This window comes from Pelecanus crispus, chromosome 3 (assembly GCF_030463565.1).
Source record: "Pelecanus crispus isolate bPelCri1 chromosome 3, bPelCri1.pri, whole genome shotgun sequence".
NCBI lineage: Eukaryota > Metazoa > Chordata > Aves > Pelecaniformes > Pelecanidae > Pelecanus > Pelecanus crispus.
Window position 1 is genome coordinate 99,015,004 of NC_134645.1, and position 16,106 is coordinate 99,031,109.

At 40.0% G+C, this 16,106-nt stretch overlaps 1 protein-coding gene across 1 annotated transcript in view; it reads left to right on the forward strand.

Annotated features, from left to right (window-relative positions):
- Positions 1-2,448: 2,448 nt before the first annotated feature.
- The window catches only part of COL9A1 (collagen type IX alpha 1 chain), a 77,083-nt gene continuing 63,425 nt past the window's right edge, over positions 2,449-16,106 (forward strand). Inside the window, exons 1-5 of the mRNA XM_075707572.1 lie at positions 2,449-2,462; positions 2,777-2,850; positions 4,247-4,324; positions 4,465-4,597; positions 12,466-12,862. Of these exons, the coding sequence (XP_075563687.1) occupies positions 2,449-2,462; positions 2,777-2,850; positions 4,247-4,324; positions 4,465-4,597; positions 12,466-12,862 (696 nt within the window). The remainder of the gene's footprint in view (positions 2,463-2,776; positions 2,851-4,246; positions 4,325-4,464; positions 4,598-12,465; positions 12,863-16,106) is intronic.

Below are 16,106 nucleotides of genomic sequence, written 5' to 3' on the forward strand. Positions count from 1 at the left end.
TTTGAACAGTTTAGCAGGTAGTGCTTAGGCAATGAATCCCCAAGCAAGTGGCTAACAGCTGTCACTGTGCACTGGGATTTGCTAAAAAACCCCTGTATTAGCCCAATTCATAAAAAGAGAAAAATACAAAGTGACCTAGAGACATATTAAAATACTCAGATCATCTCAATGTGAACACTAGTTGGATGGGGACTGTCTCTGTGACCCTCAGCAAGATATATATCTACTCCATCTATCTCAGTTTACATCTGTGTGAAACGGGAATAATATCGACTATGAATCAGCTACCACTACTTTTTCTGCTAACACTTGTCTCGCTCTTTGAAGATAAAGTGATAATTATTAGTACATTAGAACATCTCATCAGGAATTTCATCATAGATTGTGAGTTTTGTTTCAAGATGCAGACATCAAGATGCACACAGGACAATCAGAGCCTATAAGCATATTTTAAAGAGTTTAAAATACTCCAGGCATAAAATAAGTTCCACCCATGAGAATCGACAAAAGAAAACAGATTATAGATTGCTCAGAAACAGAGTATGTGTTCTCCCAGTTTCTCTGAACAAGGCTCCCCCTCTTCAGAGGGCACAATATGTGTGTCAATAACCCCAGACAGAAGCAATGGCAGACATCTTCACATCATGTGTCAAAACCAATTTGTTAATTCACTCAAAGGTGGTACCCCTTAGTTCCGTATCTAACTACTGGGATAGCTTTTTCTTCCTTCATGCTACCACAGATAGTTTGACAGTCAGTCAGACAGTCAGACAGTCAATCAGTCTCAAAGGCAAACTTAATGCCATAAATTATGTATATGATGAAAGAGATGGTTTGGCACCTGGCTATTTTCCATTCCTTCACAAACTTTCTGGTACTCCTTCTAAGCCCTGGGTGCTCTCACTTGTTCCTTCCCATGCCACATCATCCTTCCTTATAGCTTCAGGTGACTTCCAGGTCCCATTCTCCTTCCTGCTCCTTATAGACTCCTCTTGTGCCCTACAGATATCACTGCTTGACAGAACGGTAATATTTGCATGGTGGATAAGTGACTCAAGTGTATGGTGACTTGGGCAAACTGATTGTGAAATCAAATTAATATTTCTCCAACTTTTAATTTTCTTTATTGACAGTGGTTTCATGTGCCAATTCTGGCACAGATATCATATGTTCACCATCGTGATGCTGGACTGCAGGGCTCTGTGAGCGTACTTTTCTCTTGAAGGGGGGAAAAAGTGGTATTACCTAAGATCTGCTTGCTTAGGCATGAAAATGAGATATTATTTGCAGCAAACTGTTCATGTCTATGATCCATTCCTTCCCTTTCTAACAAAAGACATAGAAGTGTGAACAACATTGACACTGGAATTACCAATACTGGGAATGTGAGTTACAGTAAATTGGGATGAATGGGGTCATTCATTACTCAGTTATTGCTTCAGACTCTCAGCAGACAGCAGAGATCATTGCATTTGCTATATCCCGTACTGAAAAAAAAAAAAAAAACCCCTGGAAATTTAAACTACTTCAGAATATTAAGAATCTAGAGAAGATGAAACCTTACAAATGCGATGTATTAGTGCAAACTAGCATAGTTTTCCATACATACATGAATTTTGACTGTAGTAACTATTGGGACCTTCTGGCTGTTCACCTCTTTTCCTTGCAAACAGATTTTAGTCTCTCTCTCTCTCTTTACATTCATGTGAACAAATATGAATGTCTTTGTGTGTCCAAACATACGTAATAGTCTATGGAAAGTAAGTGCTTTATCAATGACAACTGAAGAACAGGAGTCTGCTTAGTAATGCCTTGTGTATTCCTTGAAAAGGTTCAAGTTTAAGCAATGAAAACCCTTTGAAATAATTGGTTTTATTCAGAAGAACCAACTGGGACATCACCAGCTATGCTTCTCCTGAGGCCACCCGATGAGCAAATCAGTGAGAAATAGAAATGCCTTCTTTATAGGACCGGGGTTCTCGTGTTTTCAAAGCTTTTAGTCTTAACACCATGTCAGGGCGACCAGCTTCCTCAGCTCCCCCTGGTACATGTTATTCTTTCATCTCCCTGGCTGAACAGCAGGCCCCACCATTCAGTGACTGGCACTGCTGAACTCACATTTTCTTAATCTCCCTGCCCTGATGCTGGCACAAGCAGCAGCCTTTTCTTTGCTCTCTGCGCTTCTTTATATTCAAGCAGCTCCAGAGATCCGCCCTCAGAGCCCACCAGGACACACATGTCTGTCCAGCCTCCACCTCCTTCCCTTCACAAGATTAAAACAGACCCAGAAGCTTGCGCCTCCCTCCCTGCTGGGTCCTGCGTGGGGCAGGAGGAGCTGTCTGCACCCATTGCCGCTCTCTTCTACAGGACTAATGAGAGGGAAGCAGAGAGTGTGACTATAGACACCACGTATTCACATGAGAGAAGCGAAGAAAGCCAGCAGTGAAGATGAAAAGCAACTGGTAAGAGAACAAGTGGGATTTAGAGAAATCTGTAAATAAGAGATTAGAACAGTTAAAGCTGTCCTTGCCAGATGCCGCCTTTGTTGTTTGGTTTTATGACAGCATTATATGAAGGAAATGGTAATAGCAAGAAGTTTATTGGCATGTTCTATTTTAAGGCAAAGATAAAAAGTTCTCATGTAAAGAAATTGTCTTGTCAAATCTGTTAGTAAATCCTTAACTCAGATTTTTATACATTTAATATGAGGAGAAAGTCAATCACAGAATCTGTCAGAAACTGTACATTCATACTGGAGTTTTCTTTCTGTTTGCAGGAAAATTACAGCTTTCTTTTACGTGTGTAGTTTTCTGTGGTCTTTCATCTCAGCCACCATCCAGCAACAATCAAGTAAGGAGACAGACTTTATCTGCATTTCATCTTTCTGTAATTTTGACTGTCAAGAGTTATTCTGAGCTTATTCAAAATTAAAATCCTTTCTAGCTAGTTGTCACAGAAAGGGAGAACTGTCTATATATATGTATGGATGTATGTATAAGAGAAAGAGGAGAAAAAGCAAGCACTGTGTGTGCTATTTTAAGCTCACTATTAGATATATATTTAAGGTAAGGATTAAAATCTGGATATAAGTGGTAGATACAAGACACAAACCTCTCTGCATCTTTCAGTGCTTCTAGTTAGATATTCTTCTGCGAGCTGTGGCAACAAACTGGTTCCACTTTATTTGCTGGGCATAAAGTGTAAATGGCTGGATGTCAGCCATATGTCTCATCAAATAATATAGAATGAGGCCATTTCCAAGGTGTAACATGTCAACCTGAATGTTCCCTTTAAGTCTATGTTGTCAGAAGGAAACCCACATTTATGGTTGAGCCCCTGCAGCACACAAGAGGCTCTCTGTAGGTTAGAAATGCATCTCCTTCCAACTTGCATGCTTCATTCTTCCCCATCCAGACTCTACTAACATTTTCCAGATTGACCTCATACTGGACTTGTACATGACTCTTAAACTCTTCAAATAAATGTTTATTTTTCCTTCCTCTTTCCTTAAATTAGGGGACTCTGGTAGGTTTTCATGCTCACTACAGGGCTTTTTGACAGATAATATTCTGAAAAACTAGATTTTAAAATTTGGTTTCCTCAGACTAATTTCTTCTACATTCTTGTTTGGGTCAACAAAAAAGGTCTGTAAGTTCTTCTTGCCCCCACCCTATATTTCGTGAATGATCATTCTTTGATCAAATGTGGCACAGAGGAAGGTGGGAACACCTGGAATACCAGAGAGGATGGAAAAGATGCCAACAGTTTCTTAACAACCTCTTTAGTTGGCATGAGGTTTGTTTAAGTTTCCTTGGGACTAGGGAGACTGTTGATTTAGGTAACTGGCTTTTTTTTCAAAGTTTGCTTAAACCACCAAAAGTTCCAACCCCAAAACTGCTTACACAGGCCTTCTTATGCTACAACTATTTCTCCATAGCTCTGCAAGAGAAGAATTATTACAACAGTCTCATTTAAAGGCTTTAAAAAAAAAAAAATCAAATAATCAGTCTACATTTTTCAAATCAATTATTTTAAATTTGGAGCTCTCTAAAAACAGATGTTTATTTTCTTTGACCTCTGACTTCACCAAGTACAGTTTAAATTGATTACTATATACATCTAATTATTATTAATATTTATAGCTCTATTTAATCCATAATATTCTTACAGTTGCTTCACTTAATTTTTTAAGGTGATCTAAGGCAATGTGCAGGCACATGGTTAATAAATCCACCCTTTTTTTCAGGACTACCAGTCATTCTGGGTGCCAGTCAGAGAACTGATCTCTGCCCAACAATCAGGATTGGCCAAGATGACTTACCAGGCAAGTAGCATCCCAACCTTTTCAGGAAAAAGCTGCTGTTCAGAAAATTTACCAGGTTTTATTCAGCTCTGTGACTCCACAATTCTCCAATTAAATTAAAACGAAAGTTACATTCTGGACATGTGTATTTTTTCTTGTAGGCTTTGACCTGATTTCTCAGTTCCAAATAGAAAAAGCTGCTTCCCAAGGAATTATCCAGAGAGTGGCGGGGTCTACTTCTCTACAAGTGGCTTATAAATTGGGACCCAATGTGGACTTCAGGATCCCAACCAGGTAATGCCTTTTGTTGTTTGACTTTAAAATATACATATTTTGCAATATTTAAGGGATAGATCTGCTCCCCAGCTAGATCACCTCATTTGCAAAGCTTTTGGAAGGGGAAAGCGGAGTTCAACTTTTTTTTTCATTGCCGCCACCAGTCCAGACTAATTCTGTAACAGCAATTTCAGGGACTTCCACTTTCCTCTACCAATGATATTGCTCAGGGTGCCTCATAGATTTGCCGATAGAAAGGGATTCACCTCTAGAAAGTGAAGCCAAAAGTTGTTGATGACTTGAAAAGAGGTAGGGAGGCGAAGTAGGAGAGTGAGGAAAGTTTTCTCAAAACATTGACACAAAGGGATGTTTCTGATCATGCAGTCCTCCCTGGCTTCTACCTTCGTAGCCACCAGGTTAAGCTAGTGTACAGCTTAACTGGTTGGTTACATTGGACTCATGACTACTTTCCATCCCAGGGGCAAATCAAGGCTGCTAGTGCATAAATGTGAATCCAACCACAGACGTAAATGGAATCTTCATTTCACTAAAAGCTGGAGATTCTCAGATTTTCAACTCACGCTTCTTAGCTCAGAAACAGTCTATCAAAGCTGTAATATTTTAATTTTTAAGAAAGTTTAGACTTATTGCTATAGATGGCTCTAGCGAGATATATGCTTGATATACACAAGTTATCCCTGATGAAGCCTGTACTAGCTGGGTTAATACACCATGGCATCTGAGCTGACTACTGCCACTGGGCTTGTTGGCTGGGTATGGTGCTGTAGTATCATGAATTTACCACATTCAGGACACTGACTGGTACTTCCAGTCCACACTGTGCTGTTACACTGCAATGCTACCTCATGGTATACCTGAAATTTGGCCTTGGCTCAAACTAAGAAGTCACCTGCACTTGAGGTGAGCATCTTGTCCAAGGAACGGGTTAAGGCTTGAGGCCTGACGGTGCTCTAGTGCATCAGTGTGCTGCTCCTCTGCCACTGAGCCTGATCTTGCTGCTCCATTGCAGTCTTATTTTAGAGAATGCCCCCCTCATGAAGCTGACTCGGAGTGAAGTTGGCAGTAAGTAGCTGAGGCTAACAGCACAGAAGAGGCACATCTTAGGCCGTTTCCAATATTTTTTTAAAAGAAAACAGAACTCTCCACATAATCCTTATAATGTGGCATGGTAGGTGGGTTTTACTGGTACGAATCTGGGATGATGAAATGCCTGAGAAGCATTACAGGAGTTAGCAAGTTATGCAGAGCACCTCAAGCAAGGCTGAGCATTTTTAATGGCATGGGCATAGCTCTGGCTGTCTCAGACCCAGGCATTACAGCAACCCTGAAGTCCTGCTGCATTTCCCTCTGGCCACCCCCCACCCCCCACCCCCCCACCCCCTTTATTCACACGTGGAGTATTTAACGATAATGTAAATATTTCCCTGGGGTACCAGCAGGCAGCAGCTGCATCCTGTGGCTGCAGTGTAGGGGAGAGGAGGGGAAAAGGAGGGAAGGGAAGGAAGGGAAGGGAAGGGAAGGGAAGGGAAGGGAAGGGAAGGGAAGGGAAGGGAAGGGAAGGGAAGGGAAGGGAAGGGAAGGGAAGGGAAGGGAAGGGAAGGGAAGGGAAGGGAAGGGAAGGGAAGGGAAGGGAAGGGAAGGGAAGGGAAGGGAAGGGAAGGGAAGGGAAGGGAAGGGAAGGGAAGGGAAGGGAAGGGAAGGGAAGGGAAGGGAAGGGAAGGGAAGGGAAGGGAAGGGAAGGGAAGGGAAGGGAAGGGAAGGGAAGGGGAGAGCCGCCCCCGGCCCGCGGAGCTGTCCGCGGGAGCGGTGCTGAAAGGCGGCCCCGCCGCGGGCCGCGGGGGGTGGCGGGGGCCGGCGTAGCTGTCGGCGGGCACACCGGGTTCGTGCCTCCATCGCTGTGAGCTCCTGCTTCGCCAAGGGATGGGGGAGGCAAAACTAGAGTGAGCTTGGCAAAAATACACCCGAGCGGGGCGGCTGACACAGGCATGACGGCACAAGTGCTATAGCAGCGCTGGGGGGGGACCCTCAATAAACACATGGGGCAACAGCAGGCTCCACGCCTGCTCTGCTGCGGAGATCTCCTCTCGCACCTTCGTTAATGGGCAGCCATATCAGTACCAGGTAACCTGATGGCCATGGTCAGTGTCTTCTCTTGCCTTATGAAATAGGGAGGGGTCACCCTAAGTAAGCCCGTTCCCTGGCGTAAGGCATTCAAGACTTTTGAGGAAGTGATGGAGAGATGGGTGCACGTGTAGAAATGGCAAGCAGGCCAGTTACAGTCTCAGCACAGAGGACTTGCCTGACTGTCACTGTTCAGTCAGTATTTATCAGGAACAACAAAATAATTTTTTAGACTAGCATATGATCATTATACTAACACAGACAAGCCCATGGTACAGTGGCTATGGCATGGGAATGAGAGCTCAGTTAGATACGCATGGCTCAGCGTATTTATTCAGTCTTTGCTGTAGCAATAGCTTATGCCTTGAAAAGCTTACATAGCCTCCTTAAAACGCTACTAAATTGTAGCTTGGTCTTTTTGCTGCTTAGCATACTTGCCAAGGTCCAGAAGTATATCCCAGAATGAACAGAAATGATTGCACACAAGTCTTGACTTAAGCTTCTCTCATCATCCACATAAATTCCCATCGGCCATCGCTTCTTCTAGTGTAAAATTTGCTGAAGAACCAACACAGTGTTCTTCGTGTAATAAGAACCTGTGAAATTGCCATGACTCATACTCATTGTCTTTGACACAGTGAACCTGTCATTTTTCCATTTAATCTATATCCCTGTTATACATGTCCACCAGTTAGTAAGTACAAAATTAATCCTGGTAATTTGGATAATAATTGTGCTGATTTTTAATTGCAAGCTTTTAAAAAAATATAATAGCACAAAGGAATATGTTCATGTTATATTTTCATGCGGGGGAGAAGGGCTAGCTATCTTTATGCACTGGATGAAATCTTAATCCTTTGACTTCACAAATGCAGCTGTCACATCACAAGGCCCCTGTGTCCACATGGATAAATTAATGCCAGGGAACATTCCAAGGCATTCACACTTGATCATCTATACTGTTAAAATATTATACAAGACCTTGGCATGGTTTGGGCCCAGACTAATTAGCACTCTTGAAACAATTCCTGGGTGTAGCTTGGCAGCTAGCATAGGCCATGCACCATTCCCAATACGCAGCTTGCATATAGTCATCATATTTTGGAAGTAAGCAGGTTTAAACTTTTTCATGCCAGCTGAACTTAGTATCAGAGAACAGTCCTGGGCATACTGAATTTAGTGCATGAAGGTAGCCTTCTAGAACTGTTACCTCTTTGCCTGCATCCTCATCTCAGTAGAAAGCAGAGCAATGTAAAAATGTAAGCTGCTTTTTGAACAGTGTTTATATTTGGGGTAGTGGTGTACTCGTGGACCACTTTAGCAGATGACATGACAAACACAGTATGGTAAGAAATTACAAAATGAAAATTGGAAGTTTATAAAGCTTTATCAGCAAGCTTGGAAGAGCCAGAGAATTTCATAGGCTGATTTCCTGATTTTTCCTTTGGGAATAATGCTTCTCTGTGAAGTAATGCTCCTCAGATGCTTATGCTTATGCTTGAAGGTCTGGCATTTCTACATCCAGCCACCAAAGTTCTTCAGGTCCTTTTCCTTTTGCATTAGAAGTAAGATACCTTACATAGTACCGCTCCATTGATATTGATGATGGCACTGTAATGGAAAAGACAAAATGCAGCTAAGAAGCTAATTAACTCGTAAGAGAAATAATTAGCTCAGAACTGGATGTTTCTGAGGAATAGAGACCAGCTGAGGGTAATGAGTCCTAGCAAATGGTTTCTGGCTAATGACTTAGGACAGTTGCTTTAAAAAATGCTTCACTAGATTTTATTGTTATTGGTTATTTGATGGCTGCCAGATAGTGCCTGCCAGGTCAGCAGTGATTCTAGGAGGCTTCAGAAGGTGCAGACACAAGTGTCTCCAGCTTGAGCAAAGGAACACCCACCCCTGGGTACATGATACTGCGTTATCATGAGGTTGGCCAGAGGAATTTCTACAGCCATGTCTACTGGATTGTACTAACATTTCTAAAATATTCATTTAGCAAGGAGTAAGTTATCTCAGTGGCCAATGGAGCCCCCCTAAGAAATTAACTCTTAAAGAAACAGGTTTAATAAAATAAGCAGTTATTTTGTAGTATTCAAATCAATACATAGTTAACCTTTTAAAATACGTGCTGCTATTGAATCCCGAAGTCAGTGGGACTACTTAGGGCTTCCACCACTCAGCCAGATGACTTATCCTCGTTCTGTTGATGCCTCGGTAGGACTTAGCCTGAAATCTTAAATCTTCCTGGTAAGCACTCAAGCTACAGGATTAATAAGACTCTTAGGTATTTATGAAAAAGATTAAAAGAAAACAGTATTGTTTCAGAACTTTGCTTAGATGAACCGCAAATGTTTCACACCACACAGCCCCCAACTGTTTTTAAAAAATTAAGCAAGGACTCAAATATCTGATAAAATACCTGATCTTGCACTTGATTCACACATAAAGCAGTTAATAATAGTCTGAGTACACAAGGAAAGCAGGATTAGACTGCTATCTTACAAACTGAAGGTACATAAATGAATTAAAAAATTAAAAAATTTAAAAAAATATCCAATGGTTTATATCCCTGGAAATTTTAAGTGGGTAGGAAATGGATCAGGACTGAATTTGGCCTGTGTGCTTGACATAATTTTGCATATTAATTCTTCATTTGCTCATCTGTCTGAGTCTAAATTTGAAAGTGCTTGATTTCCATTCTTAAATTAGTGGAATTGTAAACACGTATGTTAAAAATAATTTACGTAAATATTTTAAGTGCTTATATAGTTATCAGTGGTTCAAGAAGATTACAGAATCCAGCACTCTTCACTTTGCAGTGAGATGGAGGAATAACTTCTTTACAATTATTTATTTAAATATCATTCTAAATTTGCCCTAGTTTCCAAATATTTAGCTTTTTAAGCTACTGACTTATGTATGGTTTTTGCCTGTGTAAAGATCACAGGCTTTGGGAAAAACTGTGTACTGAAATACACTGATACCGCTAAAGCCAATGGAATTGCTTTTCATTACTGTTGGAGCGACTGAGATGAGAATCTGCCTCTGCTTTACTTGTAGAATTATAGGTATAAATCTCACACAGTAACAGTCCCCTGCAGAGTACCTTTCTGGCGATGGGTCATGCTGTGCTTCATTATGTTGGGTCGCATTACTGATACTGAGTCTTTAGTCTAAGGGCAGCAGTTCCTCTGATTGGTTATTAAAAGTTTTTTAAAATGTGAATATTTATCCATGTTTGTGCACTGACTTTTTATCTTTACTGTTCTATACACATTTCTTATAATTTAGTTTTCTTTTACAAATGCCAGAAGCTCTTCCACAATTTCTCTTCTTTGTATATCACTTGAAAAAGTCAACATATTTCTTTTCTATTTTAATTTCTGAAAAAGAAGGAGGATCCATATGATGGCTTGTAAAGGACTAATGCTATAGCTAAATATGATGCAAAGAATCCTTTTGCCAATCTGGTATAAACAGTCTTCTAATCGAAAAGAGTAACTACATTTTCTTACTAGTTTTCTTGTTCGCTTGGTTGGCTTTTTTTTTTTCCAGTATAGTTATATCAGCTGAGGTGGGGTGAGAATGTGTGTGATATTTTAACCAGTATTGCCATGACAGCAAAACTTATCAGTGCAGAGAAAGAATGAAAACCTCTCCTCAGCGGATCTGGGATTAGCAACGTCTCCTTTAGTTGCAGAGCTCAGCACATCAGATCCCCTAGAGTCACTGAACTTGATAGAGAGAAAGTGGAATATCACATGGAGGCTAGTTAAAAAATACCTAACTCTACCACCTTCAATAGGGTAGTAGTAAACCCAGCTCTTGTGCAAGAACAAACAGTGGGATTCAGGAAATGAAGAGATAAATGACTCAGATGAGCCAAGGTTTTAGCAGCAGACGACACTGAAATACTTTTTTAAGAGATATTATGGAGGCAGAAGGAGACAGAGGGCCATAAAAGATGTGTTGAACTGGATCAGGAGCTTAGCAAGAGACTAAAGTGTGTCTGGATAGGGAGAGGGAGTATGTTCCCGGAGCAGGAAAGAATATATAAATATATTGTGTACGCTAGAAGCCTAATAAAAGGATAGGGGACAGTAGCATACACTGGAAAGGGCTCAGAACAGGAGGAAAGGTACAATGTCCACGCATTGACATTTGCATTTAAGATGGCAAGACACAAACGGAAAAAAGAGAACACATGTTAGATAAAATGCTATCAGGCAAAGACAGCTGGGACTACTGCATCTGCAGTCAATAGAGACACAAGTCATAGCAAACCACAGGCAGTTTAAAGATAATGGCAAGGATCCCCCCTCTCCCGCCTTTGTATATCTCCACACTTTGTGTAATGAGATAATCTTCCAGCTAAACATTCCCCTTCCTCACACACCAGCTTTCAGGTGCATGTAAAGGCTCGTGGGGAAAGAGGAGACACACCAGCACTTTGGGTAGTTTATTACTAAGGTGAAGCTGCTGCTGCTGCTGCCAGGCTTGCCCTGGTCCTTGCTGAAATCTTGCTGAGGCTGTGCTGTCGCCTGCTGGAATAGGATTGCACTACAGCTTTGGACACCAACACCAAACTACAAACTGTGGAGACTTTATCTGGAAGTACTCTCTTACTAAATCAGTAGTCATCAAGCACACAGAATAAGAACTAATTTATTCAATTTCCCCATTTCTTCCCCCCCTTAGCTTAAAGCCTGAGGTTCACTAATGCTGGCCAAATTCCTGCTGAGCTAGGATTGACCTGCCACTCAAAAATAATCTTTGTTCAAAATGCCTACTTGCCTGAGAAGTTATTCTAACGAAAGCTGGTGACAAAATAGCTCTGCATGTCTCCATATTTAAGAAATTTATTCAAATACAACTTATTCTTAAATGTGGATACATGGCAAATAATGTATTGATGTCAACCGGATTATGACACTACAGTTTTATGATCCATAGAATATGAAAAGGCATATTTCTTAAATATTCTACCGGACTCACTGACACATTTGAGATAAAAAATGACATTACTCTTTTTCACAGTGACACAGCCAGTAGTACTTGTTTGTGTTTCCAAATCTCACGTTATAGGAGTTGCAAAAGAATGAAACATTTTATATGTGGCAAATCTGTTCCCTGCTACTTGTAATTTTGTAGTTTAATGTCACAGGACATAATACATTTTTACTGTGGGTTCTTACTAAGCATGTATTTGTCAATGAATGATTTGTTGAATGATTTCTGCTGAAGTGATAGCTCATACATTAACAAAGTGGTTATTGTCAGGCTGAACAAGGAAATGCATCTGCAGAAGACATTCCTATGTCTTCAAAACCAAATCAGATCTGCACTGACTACCTACCTGGTCAATTATAAAGTTGCACTATGTTGGTTGACTGATTTTGTAAGTTAAATAGTAGGAAATAGCATAATTTTAGGATATAATTTCTAAGTGTGAAGTACGAGTCTGTTGTTACTCCACCCATTACACTTAGAAAGGGTTATCATAAATATTGTACAATGTTGGAAGAACCCATGTTTCTGAACCAGTTCCTTTTGCCATTAGCAACACTAATGACTCAAAAGGCCATCCCATTTCCGGACTCCGCATGCAGAAGAGTGCTGATAAAAGCATGGTTGAAATATGGTTCCACTGAGTAACTGTTTCTCATTACTCTGTGGTGATATGTGGAGCTTTTCAGAACAAATACACAACAAATATATTGTATTTTGATCCTACACAGTGCCATATACTCCAATGGATTGCCTGATGAATATTCCTTCCTAACTACTTTTCGGATGACGGGGGCCACACTTCAGAAATACTGGACTATTTGGCAGATTCAGGATTCTTCAGGGAAAGAACAAGTTGGAGTGAATCTTAATGGTCAATTGAAAAGTGTTGAGTTTTCTTATAAAGGAGCAGATGGAAGTCTCCAAACTGCATCATTTTTGCATTTGCCTTTCTTGTTTGACTCCCAATGGCACAAGCTTATGATAAGTGTGGAAGCAAACAGTGTCACACTTTTTATTGACTGTATTAAAATAGAATCCTTAAACACAAAACCAAAAGGGAAAATCAGCGTTGATGGCTTTGCTGTGCTTGGAAAACTTAAAAATAATCCTGAAATTTCAGTTCCGGTAAGTTCCAAAATCTTTTATTACTGCAAGAAGTGTTTTATAGCATCTTTACACTTAATATTTTTTTGTGGAATGCATCTTCAAATGTTTTCTGGAAGCAGAAATGGCAGCAAAGAACAACTCCTTGGCAGGTAAGTACTAGCTTTGCTTTTTAAATTTTGCACATAAATATACTGTGTAAGGTCAGAGCTGACCAAGGTTATGTCTAAGTTTCAATAGTGAAATTTCTCAGACATCCACGCTTCTGTCACTGGATTCTGCTCTGTCTGGATGTGTCAGTTGGGTGTTCCTCTGCTTATGTCATATGTGGAGCTTGATCTAGAAGGAAGTCCCAGGATGTGGATTTGTGGGCTGCACCTCACACCAAAGACAGCAAAACATTCATTGAGCAAGAACTGGGACCCCTCTCTCATATGTGTGCACTGGCCATCAGCTAGAGATAATTAAATGTGTCTCTGGCAGAATAAATATTTTAAATCATTAATACAAAGGGAATGTCCCCTGTAAGGGAGACTGACAGCGGTCCTTTTTAATCTACTCTGATGTTCACACAGGAAATCATAGAATAGAATCATAGAATCATAGAATGCTTTGGGTTGGAAGGGACCCATGTTTAAATCTCAGCACTAAATCAGAGATTATCATGAGTACATTATACCCCAGGAGTTCTAATTGTTGTGCTCCTTGGTATGATCATGCTAACAGCCACTTTTTCTCTTTAATTAGCTTGAGTTTTTTGAAAAAGACTGACCTGGAGTAGACTGTGAACTCTTAAAGAAGGTTCTTGTTTATGAATCCTATGAGAGGGAAGTGTAGCATCAGAGACTAGATCCAATCCAAGCGAAGGGCCCAGCACAGCTGAGACATAAAGCCCACCCATCTCCACAATATCTTCTCCTGGCCAGCTCAGGACATCCCACCCCCATATCATGGCTGCTGTGAATCCCTTTGTTAGATACTTAACTTCCCCGGTGCATTGTAGTAGAGACCTGAACTCACTGCGGAGTGCTCCTTTATTCTGTGTAGCCAGGGTAGGCACCGAAATGCTTATTCTATATCCTGTTAGTGGACTTAATGCTGAAAATGTCCTCTTCATGCTACTACATAGCAAGCAGAGTTATTTTGATGGAGAAAATAACATTGGGGGTGACATATGGTAAGTACTGAATGCTTTTGTGTCCTTCGATGAAGCAAACTGGATATGAAAAACTTCAGGGATTTTATTGTTTGATTATTTGATTTAGTTTCTGAGACAAGCGATTAATATAAAACACATACAAAGTGACATACCTGTAATTTCTGACAGAAGAAAAATTGTAGCTGTCACATCTGCATTTTGCCTTTCAGACATCCACAAAAGTGTTTTCTCAGATAGTGTTTTTTCAGCTAATGAGTTATACTGCACTTTATGCTGAATAATGTAATGATTTGGTCCCACGGTGGCACTAAATGACATGTAAGACTTTGGGAAGGCTATTTCTGAATTCACTTTGCAGATTAAAAGGAAATAGTTTCAAAACACAATTGAAAAATTTGCAGAAAACATTGCAAATTTCCATATATTATCCTATTCCTTTTCCAAGGCTCCTCTTTAAGTGTGTTAGGAACATATGAATGGTAAGATACCCATACATATATACATGTGGTACTCATTTCAAAACAAGTTGAACAGCAAAAGAGAATCAGATACTTAATATATTGTAACCATTATCCACATCCGTATACTGAAGTTTTGCATCAACTTTGAAAAAAAAAGAGTGAAGTGAGATATATTCTTTTAACTATACTTCTTGTTGTTTGCAAAAAACGTGGCCACAAGATAACCAGCACTGTATAAACTTGAAGGGGAAATGTTGCAACAAAAGAAGCATCTCATGCTTCATCACCTCTGTATGTATAGGTTACTATATTGCACTGTATAGAAATCAGTTTTACTTGAAAAATCATGACAGAAAGCTGCCCCAGGTGTCTGAAAGTGGCTCTCTATTATGTTGCTATAGATACAGATTAGAAAATATCAATAGCTGAAAAGTTATATTAATTCTGTTGAAAACAAAAGTTAGTCTTCGAAACTGTAATTCAAAAGTAATCAGCTGGAGCTGATAATGTAATGATTAGCTGCATATGTGTCAGCTTTGCTAACTGGTCTGAGGGATACTGGTGGATGAACGGATGGATGAGATGATGAAAACATTATATATTCTATGCATGTTACTGGGATGAAAAAATTCTACCCCAATATCTTATTCCTCTTTGGAAAAGTATTTAGATTAAATGCACAGGGAGCTATAAGTATTAATGTAGTAGTATTACAACACCTAGTATACAGTGCTACAGGAAACCATGCCCTCAAGTTAGACACAGAGTCATTCCATTAAAAATAAGGAGGGTTCCTGATGCCTGTTGAAGTAATGTTTAGAAACGGCAGCCTACAAACGAGGAGAGAGATGTGATATGAAGGTCATCTTGGCAAGAACTTGGACTTCCCCTTCTCTGTTGGTGCTCTGGCTGACCTTTGGCTAGGATTAAAGAAGTCAGGAAAAGCAGCAGAGGAGATTGGGAATTTTATGCCCCTTCCTCTCCAGTCTGTGTTTTGCAGAGACTTGCTCTTGTCAGCAAGGTATACAAATGAGGAACACTGGTTACCCTGGGCTCTTCAGGCATCCAGTGGGGGAAGAGTGTCTAGCATTAAGTTCTGCCTCATCTATGTTTAAGCATGGACATACATCATTACACACTAGTGTGAAGTTACGTTAAGTACGGGACACTCCTCTTCAAGGATGAAAGGACAAAACGGAATTTTGATTTTTACAATTCACCAATTACCATGCAAAATATTTGTTTACACCTTTAGCATGTTTCTGGGAAGATTCAGTTATATTTAGTATATTTTATGAAAAAAAAAATCAAATCTTTGCATAAGGTAGGCCCTAAAACAGAAATATGATGCACATTTTTTGGCAAAAAGAATACTGAAGCACTGGAACAAATTATCAGGGAAAGAAGAAGGTAAGCATCATGTTACATTTTTAAACGAAGTTTGGATGTCTAAAAATACACTTTAATTCAGACAGAACTGTGAGTTTGACACAGGACACACTACATGGCCTGTGCTATGAAGCCAAAACTGACAATGGTAGTGGTCCAACCTGGTATTATAAAAATGTAGATTTAGGAAGACCATATTCTCTGAAATTATGATAAAGAAATTACACAATCTTAATGGACTAGTAATTTTAAAATG